The 21,784-nt window shown below is 37.0% G+C and overlaps 2 protein-coding genes across 22 annotated transcripts in view; both read right to left on the bottom strand.

Annotated features, from left to right (window-relative positions):
- The window catches only part of LOC116201690 (probable disease resistance protein At4g27220), an 18,888-nt gene extending 7,571 nt beyond the window's left edge, over positions 1–11,317 (bottom strand). The window contains exons 1-7 of one of the 12 annotated variants that reach the window (XM_031533044.1): positions 2,393–2,662; positions 2,231–2,312; positions 1,443–1,558; positions 1,290–1,332; positions 737–926; positions 476–576; positions 207–308 (exon numbers count right to left, since the gene is read on the bottom strand). The gene's annotated coding sequence lies outside the window, so the exon portion shown is untranslated. Of the gene's footprint in view, positions 1–206; positions 309–475; positions 577–736; positions 927–1,289; positions 1,559–2,230; positions 2,313–2,392; positions 2,665–11,241 lie in introns of those variants that run through there. The other 11 variants (XM_031533037.1, XM_031533043.1, XM_031533041.1 and 8 more) reach the window with 11 other exon arrangements.
- LOC116201682 (probable disease resistance protein At4g27220) lies at positions 7,230–21,784 on the bottom strand. Of its 10 annotated transcripts, none has more exons than XM_031533010.1 (7): positions 21,633–21,784; positions 20,403–20,466; positions 14,652–14,777; positions 14,415–14,489; positions 14,236–14,287; positions 11,489–11,533; positions 7,230–11,319 (listed from the first exon to the last, which is right to left on the bottom strand). In XM_031533010.1, exon 7 carries the CDS (start codon positions 11,294–11,296, stop codon positions 7,655–7,657), a length of 3,642 nt encoding a protein of 1,213 aa, XP_031388870.1. In that variant the 5' UTR covers positions 11,297–11,319; positions 11,489–11,533; positions 14,236–14,287; positions 14,415–14,489; positions 14,652–14,777; positions 20,403–20,466; positions 21,633–21,784; the 3' UTR covers positions 7,230–7,654. The 10 variants fall into 10 exon arrangements, 9 of the variants coding, with proteins under 9 accessions (XP_031388870.1, XP_031388872.1, XP_031388867.1 ...); XM_031533012.1 differs by lacking the exons at positions 20,403–20,466; positions 21,633–21,784 and adding exons at positions 15,098–15,814; positions 16,395–16,646 and having other exon boundaries at positions 11,489–11,587; XM_031533007.1 differs by lacking the exons at positions 20,403–20,466; positions 21,633–21,784 and adding exons at positions 15,098–15,814; positions 16,395–16,627.

Below are 21,784 nucleotides of genomic sequence, written 5' to 3'. Positions count from 1 at the left end.
TAGAAAACTAGTTATTTAGTAAAAAAATTAATCCCCATTCATTAATTTTATATGATCTTATAATATAAGAATAGTCTTTAATGTATATCTATATATTTAAGAAAACAAATTCCCAAGCCAAATTTTTCATTACTGATGGAAACAAAACAATATCACATATATGAATCTGACCATCACATCCATATGGCCAAATCTACATGACTTACACTTCCAACGATCCTTGGCTTCACCTTCATTCAGCACGACTTCTGCGTGATCCCATAACTTGTCCCTTGGCTTACCCCTGCCAGCTACTGACCCTCAGGCAACTGTAAAACCAAAATACACATCTTGTGCTCAGAACACTATGTCATGAACTGTAACTCGTGGAAACAGAACATATCCAATGAATCTGATCATCACATGCATCATCAAACTTATGCGAACAAAATGAAAATTGGCAAGAAAAGATCGTCTCCAGTCGAAGAACCTTTACCTTCACCGGTCTACTGCTGATGAATGAAGACTATCAGTAGCAGAGCTGCAATGAGGGAAAAGCTTTGCTAACTTCTCTTAAACCCAAAGACAGAGAAATATCTGTGGAGAACATAGAAGTAACATGTTACAACTCCAACAACATGCTCCATTGTAGGCAGAAACATAGTCGGATGCAATATACATCTTTATGCGCATTCACAAGTGACAAAACAACTATTCGATAGGATAACAGGATTACTGTTAGGTCCCTGTTGCTTACCTTCAAAAAAGGGTTATTCCAATCTCCATGATCTCAGAACCGATTTGACTAAAAAGTTACAAGTTATTCTGGAGCTGCATTCCCCAGAGAAACGGATGAATCAAACTATGAAAAACAACTCCACTGCTTTAGTCCCCTCTCATCCCTGTTCCATTCCCATCCATCACTGACTGGGCAGACCTTTCCTCACCTGAAAAGCCATTCAAAAACAGAATCAGAGCATGCCGAAGAGGTTCTCATCAAATTTCGTAACTAATATGTATATAGGAGCATTTTAGTACATCCAATTTGTTTAGCTAGGTTCCCTCAAAAACGACCTGTCACACCATGTCGTCATCTACCCAACAAAATCGAAGTATGCTATCCGAGTTAAAGAATATATGAAGTAGCCATCCCAGTAACTTAGCACTCTCTATCTGTAGTTTAACTGTATATTTAAAATGAACCGCGAGTGAATTTCTATGAATAGCACATCGGTCGTTTGAAAGTTGCACAGTAGGCAACTAAACAAAATAGTAACATGGACGAACAACAAAGCCAGAGAGCACCTGACCTTCAGCATGCACCCTTCGACTGATGATATCCAGACACACTACCTGAGCGACAATATCAACAAGCCTCCAACCATTGAAGGTTATAGTTTCTACAAATAAATGTCGAGACGACTGAATATGCAGGAATTTCGGACTTGGAAAGACATTAGTACCAGCACAACCAGGCTGGATGCAGTACTGAACTTGCCCTTGTCGATGGTGAGGGTTGGTTCAGTTGCAATATCTTAGAATTGTCCAACTTCTAGGTAAGTTCAGGTTCCACATGGACCTGCCCAGTCAGACAAAGACAAAAAAGGAATGAATCCACATCAGAGTGATTAGATTTGGAGAAAACCTCTCTTGGCTAAGGAAGCAATTTCTCTGTTTCGGACCATTTCACAACCGAAAGAAGAAACAACTAATGGAAAATTTTTCAAAATGTTTTTGTATTTTAGTTTAGGCATTTAGTATTGTAAAAGTACATATGAAGTCGACCTAATTTTAGTACTTCATTGTAAAACGACATTGAAATTCGTTTAGTATCGTGAAAGAACTGTAAATTCTAATTATTTGGTATTTTGTGAATAGAAACAACTACTAGTCTTCATAACTTCGAGTACTAAAGTCTGATCTAGTTTTAGTACCTCATTTATGTTCGAAGTACTAAAGTCCATCTAATTTATTTGATTGTTTCTTTTTAAGTAAAGGCAGAAATTTTTCCAGAGAAGAAATGAACGAATAAAATAAAAAATAAACGTAGATTTGAACTATTCTAGAGGCCAAATTTCCCGGCGTGAGGGTTGATATAGTAGAAAACGCCTTCGCATCGCATCTCGGAATCGTGGATTCTCTCTCTCGATTGGGGGCCTGTAGCGACAATGGGAGTTGGAGAAGCTGCCATGGATGAAATCACAGAGAGAGAGAGAGAGAGAGAGAGAGAGATCTATCTGTTCCTGCTTACATTGAAATAACCAGACTGCCCTGCTGAAGCTCGGATGCGTCACAACGCCGAACTTCAGATATTTATCCCTACTTCCTTGTCCCTTCACGGGATCCATCAGTCACCAACCCAAAGTAACGATCGAAACATATACTATGAAACTGGTTAGAAAGAAACACGTACTCACAAATTTCCGCGGAGGCAGGGCAAGTAGAACTCCAAGATCTCCCAGAGATGGGGCGATCACCAACAGAAAGATTTCCAACAAGCTAGCACATCATTGAAACTCGGAAGCAGATGAGCCGAGTGAAACCGGCATTTTGAGAGAAAGGCGACGACTTTAGGGAAATGACTAGGAAATTGCTCCGCAGAAGGGAAAGTGTTCTCGTACTGGATTTCTTTGGATTTCTTTTTTTTTTTTTTAAATAAAAATCATGTCGGTGCAGTTGGATTTGATTCCGCTGCAATGGGGACGCCGCACATAAAAACCTTCTTTTTCTTATCAGTGGGGACGCTCTTTTTTCCACATTAATTATGGAAATCATAGTTTTTGAAACCTGATCGGACCACTTAAACGATCTAAAGCGGAAAACATGGAAAATGACTAGGAAGTGACTAGGAAACTTCATGCCCCGGGGTGGGGAGGATGATGATAAGTGGGCCTTGGGATGCAGGGGCTCGTTGACTTTACCTGAGGCCTGCATCCCATAGTTTATCAGAGTGGGCTGCCACTCATAAATGTCTTCACAGACACGCTGTCTCTGTCTCTCCTCACAAGGGAAATCCCGTTCGGGTCCCCACCCCACTCCTCGATAAACAAACACCAGCAAGTTGCCTGTTGGGTTGAGCCACGAACGAGGAACATGATACCTGAGATTTTACTGAGTCATCATCATTAGTTATTTATTAGTTATAAAACTTGCACCCAACTTTCTGTTTTTTTTTTTAGATAAAGAAAAAGGGTGAATCTTGAAAATGTTGTGTTAAGTGACCGGTTCCATACCATCTCTGTGAAGCTTCCCCACAATTGCTCAAGCACTTTTTCTCACAGCATCGACGGATGCTCTGCCCGTTTATCCAAATTTGACCTTTGCCCATCTCCTCCTCCCCCACCCCCACCACATGTTCAGAGCCAATGGCGTGTTGCCAGCTGGGGCATTAAATAGAAATCTTTTTTACTCTTACTTCGTAATTAAATAGAAATCTCCTCTTCATAAACTTCGAATTCAATAGCTTTATTTATTTATGTTTAGTCTTTGGTTAAATTTTGATTTGTAGAATAAATGTAAATTTCAAACTAATTTCCTCTTTTTAATAAAATATTTATTCCAATTTTACTATAGTTGTTGCTTTAATAATTGAAAATCCTTCAATATTTTCATTTTTATTCTTAATTTTTTTGTAATTCAATTGAGATCTTTCTTTAATCAACTTTGAGTTCAATATAATTAATTATTTATTTATTTTTATAAAGTTTGATTTGAGTAGTCATAAGAATGATAATATTAATATTTTGAGTTTCACCACCCTTTATTTGATACTTGATCAAATATATGGTAATTCTATCCTATGAGATTTCTTTTAACTTTTCACTTGTTTTAATTTTACTGGATAATTATCTTAGATGGTATAATATTGAAGAAAGATATTCCATATATTTCTACTTTAAATATTTTTGTATATGTATATTAGTAAGAGTAATAAGGGAATATACTTAGATCTCGAATTTTACATATTATAATGAAACCAAAAAAATATATTAGTATCCCGATCATTGTAGATAGCAAATTATCGACTAAAATATCATGGTGGCGGATCGACGTCCTAATTCCTCTAGTTCAGATGCATTCTTTTTTTTTCCAGGTAATTAAATAATGGAGACAATTTTACCATTTTATTTTGACATATGAGTGGCATATGCTCTTTTTTTGGACGGAATTTTGATCGGAAATTGGTTAAGGCGACATCTTACTTATTTTCCGATAAGATCAAGAGGTGTTCTGCAAATATTTGAAGGTCATGGAGCAAATCCAAACTCTCCTCATTGGTCGGGAGGAAAGTCTTTATTTTTTTCACCATTCCGTGACTTTTCCCATTAAAAGCCTTGACTTCGAAACTATCATGGGATCTACGTCAAAGGAAACCCAACACATGCAATTTCTTTCTCTATTACGATAAAACCGAACGGAAATTAAGAATTTCAATCAAAACATAGATCAAACCGGCTGAAAATTAACATTCGAAGAGAAACTCAATCTCACATGCATTGCATTCTTTTTGTTGCATTTTTTTTTTTTTGCAGCATGTTGCCTCTTCCTCCTTTCACGTTGAACATCTCAGCTAGGCATATTCTTTAAACCCTATAACATTACAAGTTCATCACGTTGAGGAGAAGAGAAGAGAGATGGAAAAATGACCCAATTAGAATAATAGAGAAAATAGATCAAAATTTGGTAGGAGTCCTGCAATAAAACGATAAAGAGATAACGGGATGAAAGAAGTTTTTAAAAGATAATAAATTAAGGTTAAAAACTAACCGGATGGAGAAAGAAGTTTTCGAGGCTAACGAGGGGTTGGATTCGTTGGTAAGCTGACAACAAGAAGTAGGCCAGATCCAGGATTTGCGAGAGAGAGAGAGAAAGAAGTTTTCGAGATGTTGTTGTTATTGCTTTCAAAGCTCTTTGATTTGCTTACTTTTGCACTTGTTAGCCCTTTTTCCTCCTTTAGCTTGCTTGGTGTTAGTTTCTATTCTCTTTGCCTTGAACTCAAAACTCCCCTGATATTGTATGCTGCCCAGTAGCACCTTTCTGGAAGTATGTCAGCGCTCATTGATGCAATATCAGATTTTTCAACACAACTCAATACAGAGGAGTCTTCGGTTCAGTAATGTTTAGCCTCAGATCTTACCACACTCCTTTCGCTTTGTCAATTATATTCCTTTAGAAAACCCGAATTTCAGCCCCAATGTATCGCGAGGACAATTTAGAAGAGAGATAAGAGATGGAGATAAAGAGAAAGAGAAGAAGCAAAGGAGAGGAAAAGATGGACAGGGGAGAAAGAGAGGAAACACGGAACAGTGAGAGATGGAGACCAGACCACAGCAGCGAAAATCAAGAGAAGAGGAGAACCTGAGACGGAGACGAGTCAAAGTTGGTCTAAACTGAATTAATTAATTAATCGGTTCGACCTGACTTGTGCAATCCAATCAGTTTAAGTTTTGTTTATACGAACCTTACAATTATTACACATCAGCATATTTAACAGAAAAGGCTACGGAAGGTGAAAATAGAAAACTAACAAAAGGTAGTGGATGAAAATAGAAAAAAATTAGGCAATGGATGGAGATAGAAAAGTAATAAAAGGTAATGGGTTAAAACTATACTTTTCCCTATTTCATAATATATAGTCTCTTATTAAGCAGTGGAATATACACAGTACATACAAATAACCCAACAAAATATATTATATTGGTTATATATATATATACATATATATATATTGGTTATATACAACAGAATATTACCTAATAAGGACATTATAATTTGCATGACCATTTACATAAACATAAATGCCGCTCACATTTACTAAAAAAATATATAGATCATATAACGCCATATATGTATATATATTGATTTTCTTTGCCTATAACATTCACTACCATTTCAATTTATATAAAAAAAATGAGTATGCATTTAAGAACGTTTAGAATAATTATAATTAATTATTTCATTGGAAAAAAATAAAATATTGATGAAATATAAGTTTAAGGTAAGTTAGAGAGGTCCGGTATCACAATTATGTAATATAATTATTATATGAACCAAAACAAAGTAGAATCCCATATTACAACACAATTAGTTCGATATTCACGTAACGAAGATTTCAAAATAATGTATTTGTTCTTTATAACATCACATATTACTTAATATAATCTATATATTTAATCAACAAAAACAACTGCACAACGCGCAAATATTTACCTAGTTTATTTATAATGTAGTTACTTAAACATGACTATATATTTTTGGATCAAATCCAACATGCTCTTTATTTGAATATCAAGGTATGTACAAGCCCACACTCTTTGGGCCATAGTAATAGATCCAACAGACTTACAGTCATAGTATAGGCGTGCATGTCTACATACTACACTTTGTACTTTTTCTCAAATCTCACACGAACTTTTTGAAATGATGTCAATTCTCCTATTGATTTTAACGGATTTTACTTAAACATGGCATATTTGGATTGAATGAGTGTACCCCATTGGATTTATTTAATATTTAACTACTATGAAAATGAAAAATAAAAAAGAAAAATCGATTGTGGCCGCCACACCCCAATCGAGGTCAACAACAAACTTTGTCATCACCGGTGACACCGATTGGGGCGTGGTGGCCGAGATCAAGTCGCCACCAGCCCCATTCAAGAGAACTCCCGAAATTGGAGGTTTTTTCGATTGGGGCGAGTGACACCTCCCCCCCCCCCCCCAATCAATGCACGGGCTACCGTGCATTGATTCCCCTGATGAATTAGGATGTCGATTTCACTCCCCCGATAAATTAACTTCCTTTTGATTAACTTCCTTTTGATGATCGACCATTAACTTAATAATAGGTGCTGTATTTGGTCGTTTCGTGTTCAGATATCGTTTATGAATGAAAAGTCAAATGGGGGCATAGTACTTCATCTTTCTTAGCACCATGAGATGCATTATGACGGAAGGATTGTACGGGACACCCTATTCTGCTGTTGGTTTCGTTTAGTGATGCTCAAAGTCTTATGAATTACCTCCTATTGTTTCTTTGGCTAGCTGGTTTTCTTATGCCTAATTTTCGTTCCAGGGGTGCTAGTTTCTCAGCTGATAACTAAGATTACACATGTGCACGAGTGTACTGGTTCCAAGTAAGAGAGTAGATCTGCTAATAGATTAAGGTCTACTGAGACTGTGAATACAGTCGAAGCAGGTTTATTCTATCATTATATTCTATCATGTACATCATAGCACCCTATAGCAACATACAAAAAAGCATTTTTGCTCGTGCTCGGTACAAAGAGCAAAGCAAGAGAATGAGCGATTATTGTCACAGAAGACGAGAAAATCATCACATCAAAGGGCCAGAATTACAGGAGAACTACAGAAGATGGATGACGGAAGGGTTAGGACAGGACTTCGATTACCTTAATAGGAAATCTGATGAAATTTTTAAAACACCAAACAATATAGTTGTTGTCAGAAAATGAAATTTCTCAAAAAAAAAAAACTTTTAAAAAATAAAAGACAGAAAAATATATTAAGTCATTCGTCGGTGCCCCTATGGAAAAAAGGTGGAAAATTTTGTTCAGCAAGTGAAAAGTAGTACCTTGACGTGCATCAGCACTTCCTCTCAGCACAGTTTGGGCCCATCCCTCCCTCCCTCCCTCCCTCCCTAATCCTGCTGTCGATTAGGACCGGCATTCTTGTAAAGGAATATTTCCGTCTACCGAATCAACAAACACATAGGGTTCAAGGGTAGTCTTGGCCTCAGGGTGGACCCACTCCAGAGATTCCCACCATCGTTTTTCTCTATTTCCATCCACTTCTACGGTTAGTACTATCTTCTTAAGAGAAAGGGGAGGAGAAGCATCATCTAGCATTTCAATCCTCTTCAGCTTCGGACATTCATGTATCTTAATGACATGTATGAGATCCCGAAGTCCGGTCCAACTGCATATGCTCTCCAGCTCCTCAAGGCGGTATAATTCCAAGGTCAGCTTTCTTGTACTTAATTGATCACCAGGATATGCTGCTGGAACGGGGGACAAGAACAAGCTTCTGGTGGCTCCGTGGTCTAATTCTTGGCCGCCTATCACCTCCTTCATCTCTTTGCAATTACTAACGATGATAGTGTGGAGTTTGGGGAGGAGCATGAATAACTCAAGAGTTAGCACCTTCTTCATCTTTGGACAATTGACGATTTCAATTGATTGGAGTTGGGAGAAAGCGTCGGGTGGCAGTGGTGATGTTGATGATGTCAGTGATTCTTCTTCGTCTATTATACTCTCTAGCTCCTCGCAGTCGTATATCACGAGCTTTTCTAGTTTCTTAAGGTACATATTGCAGCTGTGTCTGGGCACCAATAGATGCTTCAATTTTGGACATCTAGAGATCTGTAGCACCTTGAGATTGGGGCAGTGGTCTTCTGGTGGTGATGAAGAAGTTCGTTCCTCCAGTTGTCCCTCTGGCTCTCCTGGCTGTCCCCCACTCCCACCCAGTGCTGACACCTCATCGCACCCTTTGATCCATAGCACCTCCAGTTCTTCCAGTCCCATAAAACTGGATATATTCCACCCCCCGCCATAGCCTCGAATCAGCAATGCCTTCACGTCTCTTAGGAGATGACAAGTTTCTCCTATCTTATACTCTCCTTCACCCATAATAATAACTTTGTCTCTATTAAAAAAATTGAAATAGTCGTCATCTATACGAGCTCGATATGCGCGAGTCACAGAACGAGCTGTTATGACGAGACTGTATGACTCTATAGTTATCACAAGCAGTGTGTACTCGTTGAGCTCATTCACATTTTCAAAACGACATCGGAGTAACTCCAACTTCCTCAATTTTCCGACTTCTTCTCCCTTCACTGCAATATTATCCGCTTCAAGGTACTGTAGCTTCTTTAACTTACAGATTACTCCATCTGGAATCCTTTTAATCCTCGTCCCTGTTAAGTAGAGATATGTAAGATTAACTAACATCCCCAAACCATTTGGTACTTCTTTAATATTTACACACCCTCGGAGGTCCAACTTCCTTAATGATGTCAACTTCGCCAAGGACGGAATACGAGATAAATGAGAGCACAAATTGAGTATCAGTGCGTTCAACTTTTCCAAGTTCATGACAGATTTTGGCACTTTTGTGATGCTAGTTCCTCTCAAATCAATAACCTTCAACCCCTGCATCCGCTGAAAGAAACGTTTTGAGATTTTACGCAATCTTGAACAGTCACTCAACAACAGAGTTGCAAGTTGAGGACAGTTTGGTGATATGGAGGGTGGAATTGCTTCTATGCCATTCCTCATCAAGGAGACCTTCTGAAGATTAGGCAACCATTCCTCATCATCCGGCACATCTTCCAAACCCAAGCCAGATTTCACCATGCATGGGGCGTTGTTCGCGTTCATGATGTGCAGCGCCATATCTCGAATCACATCATGCATCATAACTCTTCTAGCGCCCGCACTACATGCCTCCAAGAGGCACGCCTTTTCAAGTTCATCTAATAATCTGTGCCCTTCGTTATACATCTTCCGCCTCCTATCTTCATGAATCGCCCCCTCATCAATAAAAAGTTCTATCAGTTCTCGTCTAGGGATTAACCAATCTTCGGGATATAGAGCACACGTTAAAAAACATAGTTGTTTATTCTTATCCAAGCGGTTGTAACTGTGCACCAGAATCGGGAAAACACTCTCCTTCATACACTGTTCCAGAACTCCTGGTCGTTTTAAATTTTCCAGCGTGGCTTCCCATACATGATCCTCGAACTCTCCCCTCATGCTTCCAGCCATAACAACAATAGCTAACGGCAAGCCTTTGCACTCCTTAGCAATATCCTCAGCAATAAGCTTCCGACGAGGAGGTAGATCGGAACCAAGTGTCTCTACAAACAATGCCCATGCTGCTTCGTTTGATAGAGGTCGAACTCCGATTTTCGCTTGACACAACATCTTTTCGCAAACATCACGATATCGTGTTGTTAGGACCAGATGAACACCATCTCTTTTGACTGGAATTCCAACGTCTGCAAGCTCAAAATGCCGCCACATATCATCTAAAATAACTAGACACTTCTTTTTCTTGCTCAAATGGTTGAACAACAACGTTGGCCTCATCCCTTCATCAACATCCTTGAAAAGGTCAGGAACCATGAGGGCTCTGGCAATCTTATTTTGAAGCTCGTGGATACTGCAGTCTTTTGACACCGTGACCCAGAATACATTCTCAAAGGTAGCACTTCCCTGAATTTTATTATAGAGGTGTTTCATGGTTGTGGTTTTCCCCACTCCCCCCATCCCATAGACTCCGATGCACAATATATCATTTGTCATTAAGTAATACCAAAGCTCATCCACAATCCGTTCTCGACCCACCAATTTGGGCGCTAACATATGACACTGTGCAGTTTCCCTTGCAAACGAGTTTGATGCAGAAGAAGGTAGAACGAAGGCATCGTCCCCATTGTCTTCATTGTTGGGATCTGGATCAATTCGCATCTGATCAAAATGATTGGTTTGCTCGAGCATAATGCTATTAGCTTCACGGTCTTCAACTATCAGGTCAGGCTCATCTTGCACTGGGTTGTCTCCATAGGAATTAACCTCTAATATCACCCGCGGTAGTACATTACGCGTGCTTTTAGGAAGAGATGGCTGAACATTCTCAGGTAGCAGAGTAGGAACATATGGTTGCACGGTTTGGAACTCGAGTGGGAGTGCATTTGCATTTTCGACCTGCAGCTCATGTACGTACGAACTGCATTGATCCTCTTGCAAAGGTGGCAGGTCTTCTAGTTGGGGAGTGTTGTGTTCAGGCCAACGCGATCGGTCAGCTGCTTCTGTGACAAAGCTTGAACATGGTATGCTACTTCTTTCATTGTTGTACACATGAGCATTTGATGGACCTTCCACCTCTGCTCCACCACAGACTTCTCGTAATAAGTTTGCACTAGAATCCCCGAAAATGCTGTGCGAATTAGAGATGTCATCTAGATTGTCCCTCGACGCAAATGGCAGAGTAATCCGCAAATCTGCCACCATCTGTTGTGGGTTGACTTGAGCTGAATTGGTTCCAGCGTCCACCTTTCTTCTCTTTGTACTCTTCTCAAGAGCCTCGTTAGCTTCTTTCATCGTAGCTTCATCAACTTCACTTTCACAAACTTTAATTCCTTTGCCTTCGACCTTTCCCAAATGCGCCTTTATCCTAGAAGCTCCCCCAGAAAATAGTTTGTGGCAGAACCTACACTTCCAACGATCCTTGGCTTCACCTTCATTCGGCATGACTTCAGCGTGATCCCAAAACTTGTCCCTTGGCTTACCCATGCCAGCTACTGACCCTCAGGCAACTGTAAAACCAGAATACACACATCTTGTGCTCAGAACACTATGTCATGAACTGTAACTCGTGGAAACAGGACATATCCAATGAATCTGATCATCACATGCATCATCAAACTTAAGCGAACAAAATGAAAATTGGCAAGAAAAGATCGTCTCAAGTCGAAGAACCTTTACCTTCACTGATCTACTACTGATGAATGAAGACTGGCAGTAGCAGAGCTGCAATGAGGGAAAAGCTTTGTTAACTTCTCTTAAATCCAAAGACAGAAATATCTGTGGAGAACATAGACGCAACATGTTACAACTCCAACAGCATGCTCCATTGTAAGCAGAGACACACTCGGCTGCAATATGCATCTTTACGGAAATGATCCATAATGAAAACACATGAATTTTTTATGCAACGAATGAATATAAGTTTTCATTATAGAAGCTTGCAATCTAAAGTATTTTAAAAAGATGTCGTGAATAATTTTTCTACTCTTACTAATATTACATCAATTTAAGTTGGATTTTTACTCCATATTGCCCATAGTTTAACCTTTTTTAAATCTATCCTATGCTTTAAAAATTGTCAAATATATCCCATAGTTTACATTTTGCTCCAAATCTATTCCTCCGTTATATCTCCATCAATGTTTAACGGCCTTGGCACTGTGGCCCCTATTATCCGCGATAGATTTGAGAAAAAAATTAAAATTATGAGATAGATTTGAAAAAAAAACCATAGGATAGATTTGAGAAAAAAATTAAAATCATGGGATAGATTTGGAGCCTACTAACGTTTCATTAACATAAAAGATAACGCCGGAATAGATTTGGAGCAAAATGTAAACCATGAGATTTATTTGACAATTTTTAAAGTATATGATAGATTTGACAAAACCGGTAAACCATGGGCTATATGAGATAAAAAAAAAACCCCATTTAAGTATATGTATAGTTTTAAAATCTATAATGAAGAAATTCACTCGTATTATAAATTATTTAATGTTATCTTTATAGTCCGTATAGAAAATTTAATACACATATTTGAAAATCAACTGTGAATTTCATTATAATTTCTTGTTAGTATTCTAAACTTATAAAATTACATATCTAAATATATTATTGTAATGTAAATATTGATTGGAAGAGGTTGTTTTAAGAAAAAGAATTATTATGCATATTTATTTATTATGTTACTTATTTGAAAATTAACTCGAATAATTTATATAATACTGGATTTATAGTTATGCAAACATCTCTAATTTCCAGTTGAAAATATAGTATGTTCATTAGAAAAATCATTTTGTAAAAGAAGTAAAGTAATCTTTTCATGATTGTGTTTTTATGACCTCGAATTATGCATACAATTTGTAGTTTTTTACTAAAGCTATTGGAATACGAACTTATCAAAACGCAAATGCTTTGATTGTAATATTCATCTTCTAGGGTTAATTTAGTACAAAATTAAATAGAATAAATATATTTGATATCCATATTCCATACATCACACGGGTAGTAGATTAGGAGCATATACATACATACATATATATATATATATATATATATATAACAAAATTGCCTGCTGACCTAATTAGTGAACCCAGTAAATATTTCTAACTACAAAAGCAATTAATTTCCCTAAAGAATATTAGCATTGTTCAAAAAATAAATATTTTTATCAAATTCATACTATAAACTTAAACTAACAAGTATTTAATTTGATGTCATACATCACTTCCACTGGAAAAAAAAAAGTTGATAACACATAAGTTTGAAATCAATTATGACAAGATGTTGATTCTATAAACTTATGGTAATATAAGCATATTAAAAATAAACATTTGAGATGAGGACAATTATTTAAAAATGTGCAAATCAAATTTGTATAAGAAAATTTTAAACTAAATATATATCATAAATTCATATAATATATATACTATTTAATAAATCACTATGCATAGTAATAAAAGAGCCATTACATTCCAGAAGTTATTAAAGTGTTCCACAATCTAAGTCAATGAAAATAATTGTTTAAAATTTGACATTGATTATTTTAAATTTTTACTTTTCAAAGTAAGAAAATATGTTTTTTTTAAATGAGTAATTATTATCAATAATTATATAAACATTTGAAAATGAATATATATAACGTAACAGCTAGAAACACTAAAAGAACAAACTATCTGATCATATATATGATTTCCAAATATATTATGCAAAACACTATTTTTTAAATTTATGTTCAAATAAAAAAAAAAGCAACTATGACTGTTGGTCATAATATAAAAAGTTAACATTTTGTGAGTAATGATGTCATTAATTTTTGCTTTCAAGTAAATGGTGAAAAAAAAGTTTCCAATATGATGCTTGAAATTAATATATATGATAATATGATTATTTAACAATAAATACATATAGTATAAATATTAAATAAAATAAGCGGTTGCAAAGTCATTATTTAATCATTTAAATTAATGCTAAATTTTTTTACAAAAAATTACCCAAGATTCATTGAAGACTATTTCAATTTTTTAATTATTAATTGTCAAATATTATTACTCTTAATAAGAAAACCAATCTTTTAAAATAAAAATAATTATAATAAGGAATGATAAACTTATAATAAAAACAAAAATGATAATAAATATATGAAAGTGAATGTGTGCAACGCCCAAGATAGAAAACTAGTTATTTAGTAAAAAAAATTAATCCCCATTCATTAATTATATACGATCTTATAATATAAGAACAGTCTTTAATCTATATCTGTATATATAAGAAAACAAATTCCCAAGCCGAATTTTTCATTTCTCATGGAAACAAAACATTATCACATAGATGAATCTGTTCATCGCATCCATATGGCCAAATCTACATGAAACAAAACAATAATCGGCGACAGAAAAGATCATCTCAAGTCAAATAACCTTTACCTTCACTGGTCTACTGCTGAGGAATGAAGACTGAAGAGTGGCAATAGCAGAGCTGCAATGTGGGAAAAGCCTTTGCTAACTTTTTTTCGGTTACAGGGGAGGCCCATAGGCCTAGTGCAATGAAATAAAAATTCTAATAACGAATAAAGAGGTATAGATAATCCCACTAAGTATCGAACCTGGAACGACTGCGCTACACCATCTTTTGATAAAGCCTTAGCTAACTTCTCTTATCCCAGGGAGGTAGAAAATATCTGCAGAGAACATAGACATATTACAACTCCAAACAACATTTATACTTTCAGTGCAGGCAGGGACGCAGTCGGCTGCAATAACAGGGCTTCATCCACATTCATGCGCGACTTAACTATGATTCCGATAGAATACAGGATTACCATTAGGCCTCTGTTGCTTACCTTAAACAAGGGTAGTTCCAGTCTCCCTGATCTCAGAACTGACTAGTTCCAGGTTATTTTTGGGCCGCATTCCCCAGCGAAATGCAAACAATGATGAAATAACACACTGGGCTGGCCTGCTGTCACCTGAAAAAACCAATCAAACATTGTCAGAGCATGCCGATGAGCTTCTCATCGGATTCAATAACTATCCGTATGGGGAAGTAACTAGACGATGCACAGAAAACATAATGGGAAGGATATAAAACAATCCATTCCTTTGGTGGTGGTGGAATTGAAGTAACTAGACTGCCCCGTGAAGTTCAGATGCGCAATAACGCCAAAATTCTAATGTTTAGCCCACATCCTTGTTCCATCACAGTATCTATCACAATTTCCGCAGAGGCAGTGAAACCGGTTGAAAAGAAACATACACTGAAACTGGTTGTAGAGAAACATGTACTCACAATTTCTGCAAAAGCAGGGCAAGTCAACTCCTCCAAGATGTCACAGATATAGGACGATCACAACTCACCAGAGGAAAGACAACAAGCTAGCAGATCTCTGAAACTCGGCAAAAGAAAAATCTTCCTAGCAGATGAGCTGAGTGAGAAGGTTTTCGACAAACTTCTGGATTGTTTCTTTCAATTGACTTCCATATGATCCTAACAGGGATCGTTTGGGTAGTCTTTCCTATACCAGGTACCGAACACGCAAAGCTGCTAAACAGAACACCCTACTCACATTTCAAAACAACAAACATCTCTTTGGGGGAACAGCAATACCATTCGCATATCATCGTATTCTTCTCGAAGCAAAACGCATCACTTTAACCATGGTCTCAAATCTCTCAGGAATTCTTACCGGCAGGGCGGTAGCACATAAATAAGAAATTGGTGAGAGTGAACATGACACTGACATGTAAACAAAGGCAACAGCAACTGAGCATGTCTACTCCAACATCTTGCCGAAAGAAACAGAACAATCATACGTTGGAAGATAAGAGGGTAGCAGATCGCCGATCACAGTCAATGCTATCCCTCGAAGTCGAGAGCCAAGAGAATAATGAAAGTTACCATATCTAATCTCCAGTTTGTAGATCTTCGATTTGTACACAAAATTGAAGAAGCACATAATCCACTTACAGTCTCCAACTAAGGACGATCCTCGGTGGAGAATGAAACCTGATTCCCATCAGATCGTGAATGTGAAGTCGAAAATAAAAAATTTTGGCAAGTCGAACGATGGAAGTGGAGAATTTCAAGGAAATTGTTCCCAGTTCACAACCTATGGTCAACTTATTTGGAGTTCTTTTATAAGAAAAGACATATTGGGGGCAGTTGGATTTGGCTCCCCTGCAGTTTTTAATTCGAAAAATACAAAAATAATAATATTAAGGAATAATGACGAAAAAATCACCAACTTTGCACTTTTTTTCTTAAATCTAACATGAACTTTTTGAAATGACACATAATATCACCAACGCACCTTTCATTCTTACATCTAGCATTCCGTCAATCCTCCCGTTAATTTTAACGGATTTTACTTTGCGGCGCCACGTGACGCATTTGGATTGAATGAGTGGACCCACTGAATTTATTTAATAATTAATTATTTTGAAAATGAGAAAAAAAAAATCTAACGAAAAGGGAGGAGGGGGACCAGCGGGCCACGGTGGCCTCAATCACGGCGGCCGTCGGCGGCGAACTTTGTAACGATGGAACCACATATTATGAAATTAGTTAGAAAGAAACATGTACTCACAATTTCCGCGGAGGCAGGGCAAGTTGACCTCCAAGATCTCCCAAAGATGGGGCGATCACCAACAGAAAGATTTCCAACAAGCTAGCAGATCATTGAAACTCGGCACACGTAAAAATCTTTCAAGCAGAGAGAGCTGAGTGAAACCGGCAGATTGAGAGAGGAGGGGGGGCGGGTGTTTAATGCTTCAACAAGCTTCTGGTCAATGCTTTCACATTGGAAAGGCGACTTTTAGGGAAATGACTAGGAAATTGCTCCGCAGAAAGTGTTCTCAGTCTACAATCCTTATGGTCATTTGGATTTCTTTTTTTTTTAAAAAAATAAAAATCATATTGGTGGTGCAGTTGGATGTGGCTCCAACAATGAACTAGACAAGAAATGAAAAGGACATTAATAATCAACTAATAATTTATAATCTATTGTATATAATACATAATGTAAAGTAGAATATTAAGTATATTAATATAAATAAATAATATTTTTAGAAAAAGGTTAACTAGTTTTAATAAATAATTTATTATGCAGTGTCTATCTTCCTCCTATCTATGTAGTTGCAATTGACTATCCATTTTGCAAGGCAACTGCTTGGGCTGCACCGGGACATATTACGAGAACCACCTCAATCCGGTGGAACCTTCTTTTTCTCATCCTGCATTGAACAAGAAAGGGTCACACTTCGCCACTGGCAATTGTTTTAGCTTCAGTGGGGATGCTCGTATTAGACCACACTTATAGTTGTTCAAAATTATGAAAATCATAGTTTTTGAAGAACGAGAAAATAGTAGTGAGACATGTCTTCTGAAGAAGCAACCTCCTTAAAAATTTTACTGGAATCAAAACATGATAGTGTGGAGGTTGGGGAGGAGCATGAATAACTCAAGAGTTAGCACCCTCTTCATCTTATGAGATCGTCCAACACAAATCATTGTAAGAAGAGGAAGGAAGAGGGTAGATGTGGCCGCAAGAATTGGTGGTGGGGATGGCGTTACTATTATGTCCTCCATATTGGTGGCATTAATAACTTGAATCCACTGGAGGTTATGGAGAAGAGGATGCAATTTACGCGTCGCCACATTCTTCATCTTTGGGCATTCCCTGATTTCAATTGATTTGAGTTGGGAGAGAGCGTCAGGTGGCATTGGTGATGTTGTTGACATTGATGGCAATAATGCCATTGCTGGCAGCTGTACTGATTCTTCTTCTGCTGCTACCTCTGCTGCTATTATTCTCTTCAACTCCCCGCAGCCATGTATCGCGAATTCCTGTAGTTTCTTTAGGTACAGAGTACTACTGCAGCAGCTACGTCCGGGCACCAACAACAGATGCTTAAGTTTTGGACAACTCGAAATGTGCAGCATCTTGAGATTGGGAAAGCGGTCTCCTGGTGGTGGTGATGGTGGTGGTGGGAAATGAAGTCCCTCTCCCTCTGTCTGTTCCCAACATTCACCCACTGCTGACACCTCAGGACACATGTCTATCACTAGCACCTCTAGTTCTTCAAGTCGTGTAAAACTGCCCAAAACATTATTACACGTCCCATTGTAACACATTGCCATCAATGCCTTCACGTCTCTTGGAAGATGACAGCTTTCTCCTATATTGTACTGTTCTTCACCCAAAATTACACCCTTGTTCAGAAAACGGGCAATAATAGTCAGAAATCATTAACATATGTGGATGATTCCAATGGCTTTGATCTGGACAAGCTCCTATCAGGAGATGGTACGATTTCATTATTGTCGCATGTTGTGATTGTGCCTGTGTGTACTGGTTCAGCTCATTCACATTTAGAAAACGACATCGGAGTAACTCCAACTTCTTCAACTTTCCAACTTCTTCTCCTTCACTTCTAAGGTGTTTGTCACAACCCAAAATTTCAATGGAGTTTTCCTTAAATTTCTTCAATATCCGTTACCATATAAACAATTCATATAAAAGCATGCTTTCCATAAACTCCCAAATATATGTAACCAATCCAGCAATATCTAATATCTATATACATCTCAAGAGAGTACTTTTTTCTCATCAACATCAGTAACTCAACTAAATAAAAGTTTCAGGTCGTAACATATTATAGCATTCTACATGACTAACTATCTACACTATGAGTGGGTCTAGCTACAAAATCTTTCACGCTAATTCTCGATGTCCAAAAAGATTTTCACGTGCTGCTAGTCTAGTTCCTAGCTCATTTGAAAAATATGTGCAGAGGGCGAGCTGCATCTCAGTGAGTATTAAATTTCACAATAAAATGAAGTATTATACTTGTTTATGCATTCGCATCAACAATTACAATCATATCACTTATTTCAAATTTCTAATGATATATATATACCTACTTTCCAGCCTGAAACCTTTCTCTTACCAACCAATTTAATATTACATAACTCAAGCAATCATTCTTAAGCAACAAATATTAGCCATAGGGTCGCAATCCTCGCGACAGAGTTTCTACAGTTCCGTGACCCCGCACTCATATCCACAAACTCCTCGTTTTATTTCTCATGAGCGGGGGCTGCCCGTTATCCTCCATGTCACGACCCGAAATTTCAGCAGAATTTCCCCCATATTTCCTCCAATCCATTATCACATAAAAACTATTTACATGAAAAACCTACTTTCCATAAATCCCCAAAATATATAACAAATCCAGCAAACTTTAATATGTATATATACTTCTCAAGAGATTACTTTTTTTTTTGCACCCACATCAGTAATACAACTAAACAAAATTTTCAGATCGGAACATTTTCAAATCCATTCTATACAAAAAGAATATATATCAAATAACTAAGGTCTCTGCCTAGTTCTCCGAGCTGATCCCCGATATCAAAGAGTAGTTCTTTCGCCCAACTAGAAGCTTATCTAGAAAAATATATGCAGAGTGTGAGCTGCATCTCAGTGAATACTATATTGCACAGCAAAATGACTTATTATTAAATACATATTTAATTGCAAACAACCAAATATTAAAATAAATAATACAATCATATCAAATCCAACTATCAGTTCACCCACACATATACGGTATATATATATATATAGATACAAACAATAATAATAATTATATTTAATACAGTAACTAAATTTACGTTCTACTAACAAATACACACAACTCTTTCAACTATTTCTCTAATATCCAATATCACATAAACATCAAATATCCATTCATTAGCATTCCATAGAAACTCACAACACAATCACCTGACAGATCAAACTCTAGCAACAGCACGGCTTTCACAGAACATCTTCAGACAACCTCAGCAATCATCACATCTACAGCAATCTCAATGATTATCACATCTTCAACGAACACACCAGACAAACAATATGCAACACAACCAATCAATATAGGCATATAGCTATAAGGTTGCATTTCCTCGCAATAGAGTTATGACGGTACCGTGACCCCGCACATCTCATTCGTATCATCCACAACTCCCAATATCTATGTCTTATCAACGGGGGCCGCCTATTAACATCTGGCGGTAAGAGTTGATCTCAATTTATATTCCGCCGAGTAGAGCGGCCGATCGGGCCCCTTTTTCTATTCCCCCTAGTCCAGCGACTGATCAGGCCCCTATTTATATTTCGCCGGGTCCAGCAGCCGATCTGGCCCATATTTATATTCCACCGGATCCAGCGGCCGATTAGGCCCATTTTATAATCCGCCGAGTCTAGCGGTCCCATGGCTATAGTTAAACAACAACACAAGCATAATCAATTACAACCATGCCATCTCACCTCATATATCATCATACACAACCACAATCACAATCACAATCACATTACAATGGCAGCATGTTATCATGACATATCTCATACTCAATCAGCATACACAATCACACTGCATATCTCAAATCAAAATGAAACATAGAAAGGGTAATATCTCTCAAATCAATTCACACAACATATCAAGACCGATTTCTTAATCTCTAACTATCACAATATTTTTCTTAAATAATTTATATAACTATAATACATCATTTTACAAGGGAATAGAGTACTCACCGAACACCTAAAATGGTTCATCAAACTTGACTTTCAATATGTACAATATTGGTGTCCTGAGCCCCTATCAATTGCAAGCATAACAAGAAAACACATCATGTCTCATATAATTCCATCTATATATATATATATATATATATTATGCCTAACCATTTGCAATTCTCAAGAGAAGATAGATTCAAACCCATTGGCTCTTAAATTCTAAGCACTCATGCAACTATAATGGTTGATCATATAATCAATAAAAAGGTCAACAAATCAAAAGGTATATTGAGGCGGCAAGTTCGTCTTAATAAACTTAACAGCACAATCCTTATAATTCAACATACTGAAATCCTATAAACTCACACAAGTTAAAACATAAATCTTAAGCTTAGAAACTCATTGCAATCACTTCTTCTAATCGTTCTACCTCCATTCCATCCTATTCACTTCCCATCAATATTCTTTTTGCAATAATAAGAACCAATCGATAACTGACTTAATCTTTTCCTCAAATCATCATTTTAATTTCACAATGTCAAACAATTAGTTAAAGAATATTAAATTGCTAACACAACTACGTTAGTAAAATATTAAATCTATCATCAAGCCCAATAAAGCATTTCCATAATTAATTAAATCATAAATCAACAACCTCCAACTTAATAACATAACTAACATTGCCCAAGCTATAGCAGCAAATGAAAGCTAAATAACTTGACAAATCTCAGCTTGTATTAGTCATTTAACCACCGTTAGAAATCCTAAAATCAACTATTAAACCAACTTCTTCAACTCAGCACCTAAGCAAACATATCAATTGGAATCATCAAGTAAAAAGTAGCATATAAACTGAATCTTCCATTGACCCCCATAAAGCATAATAAATCTCATTTAACAGAAGTTTAAATAGAGCCAAACCTGTAGATACATCTATCTTTCATCTAGAATGACACATCAAGATAGAATAATTAAACATAAAATCAACATGCGAACTAAATCCTCCATTGATCCCCATAAGCTTAAGCAACTTCATTTTAAGACAACCATATTCAATCCAAATGAAGGGGAAAACTCTAGACTTCACTAAACTCAGCAATTATCTAAACTAAGACCGTGGAAAGCTAACTTAGAGCAAAATCCCGCATCACTAATCGGAGCTCCTAATTGAGCTAGAACGAAGGGAAATGGCCCAATCCGCATCTAACCAATGAATAAGAACGTTTAAGGTAAAGAGAATCAACTTACTTCAAGAACCCAAGCGTAGCCTTCTTCCTTTTCTTCCTCCATTCGGTTTCTTCCCCTCAACCTATCCTTCCTCTTCTTCTTCGAGTAGGCTCGGTTCTCTTCCCTGTTCCCCATCCTCAGGTGAGCTCCATCCGATTCCCTCAAAACCCCCC

This window comes from Punica granatum, chromosome 3 (assembly GCF_007655135.1).
Source record: "Punica granatum isolate Tunisia-2019 chromosome 3, ASM765513v2, whole genome shotgun sequence".
NCBI classification, from domain to species: Eukaryota; Viridiplantae; Streptophyta; class Magnoliopsida; order Myrtales; family Lythraceae; genus Punica; species Punica granatum.
Note: the sequence above shows the minus strand (reverse complement) of the source record. Positions and strands in the feature narration are given on the sequence as shown.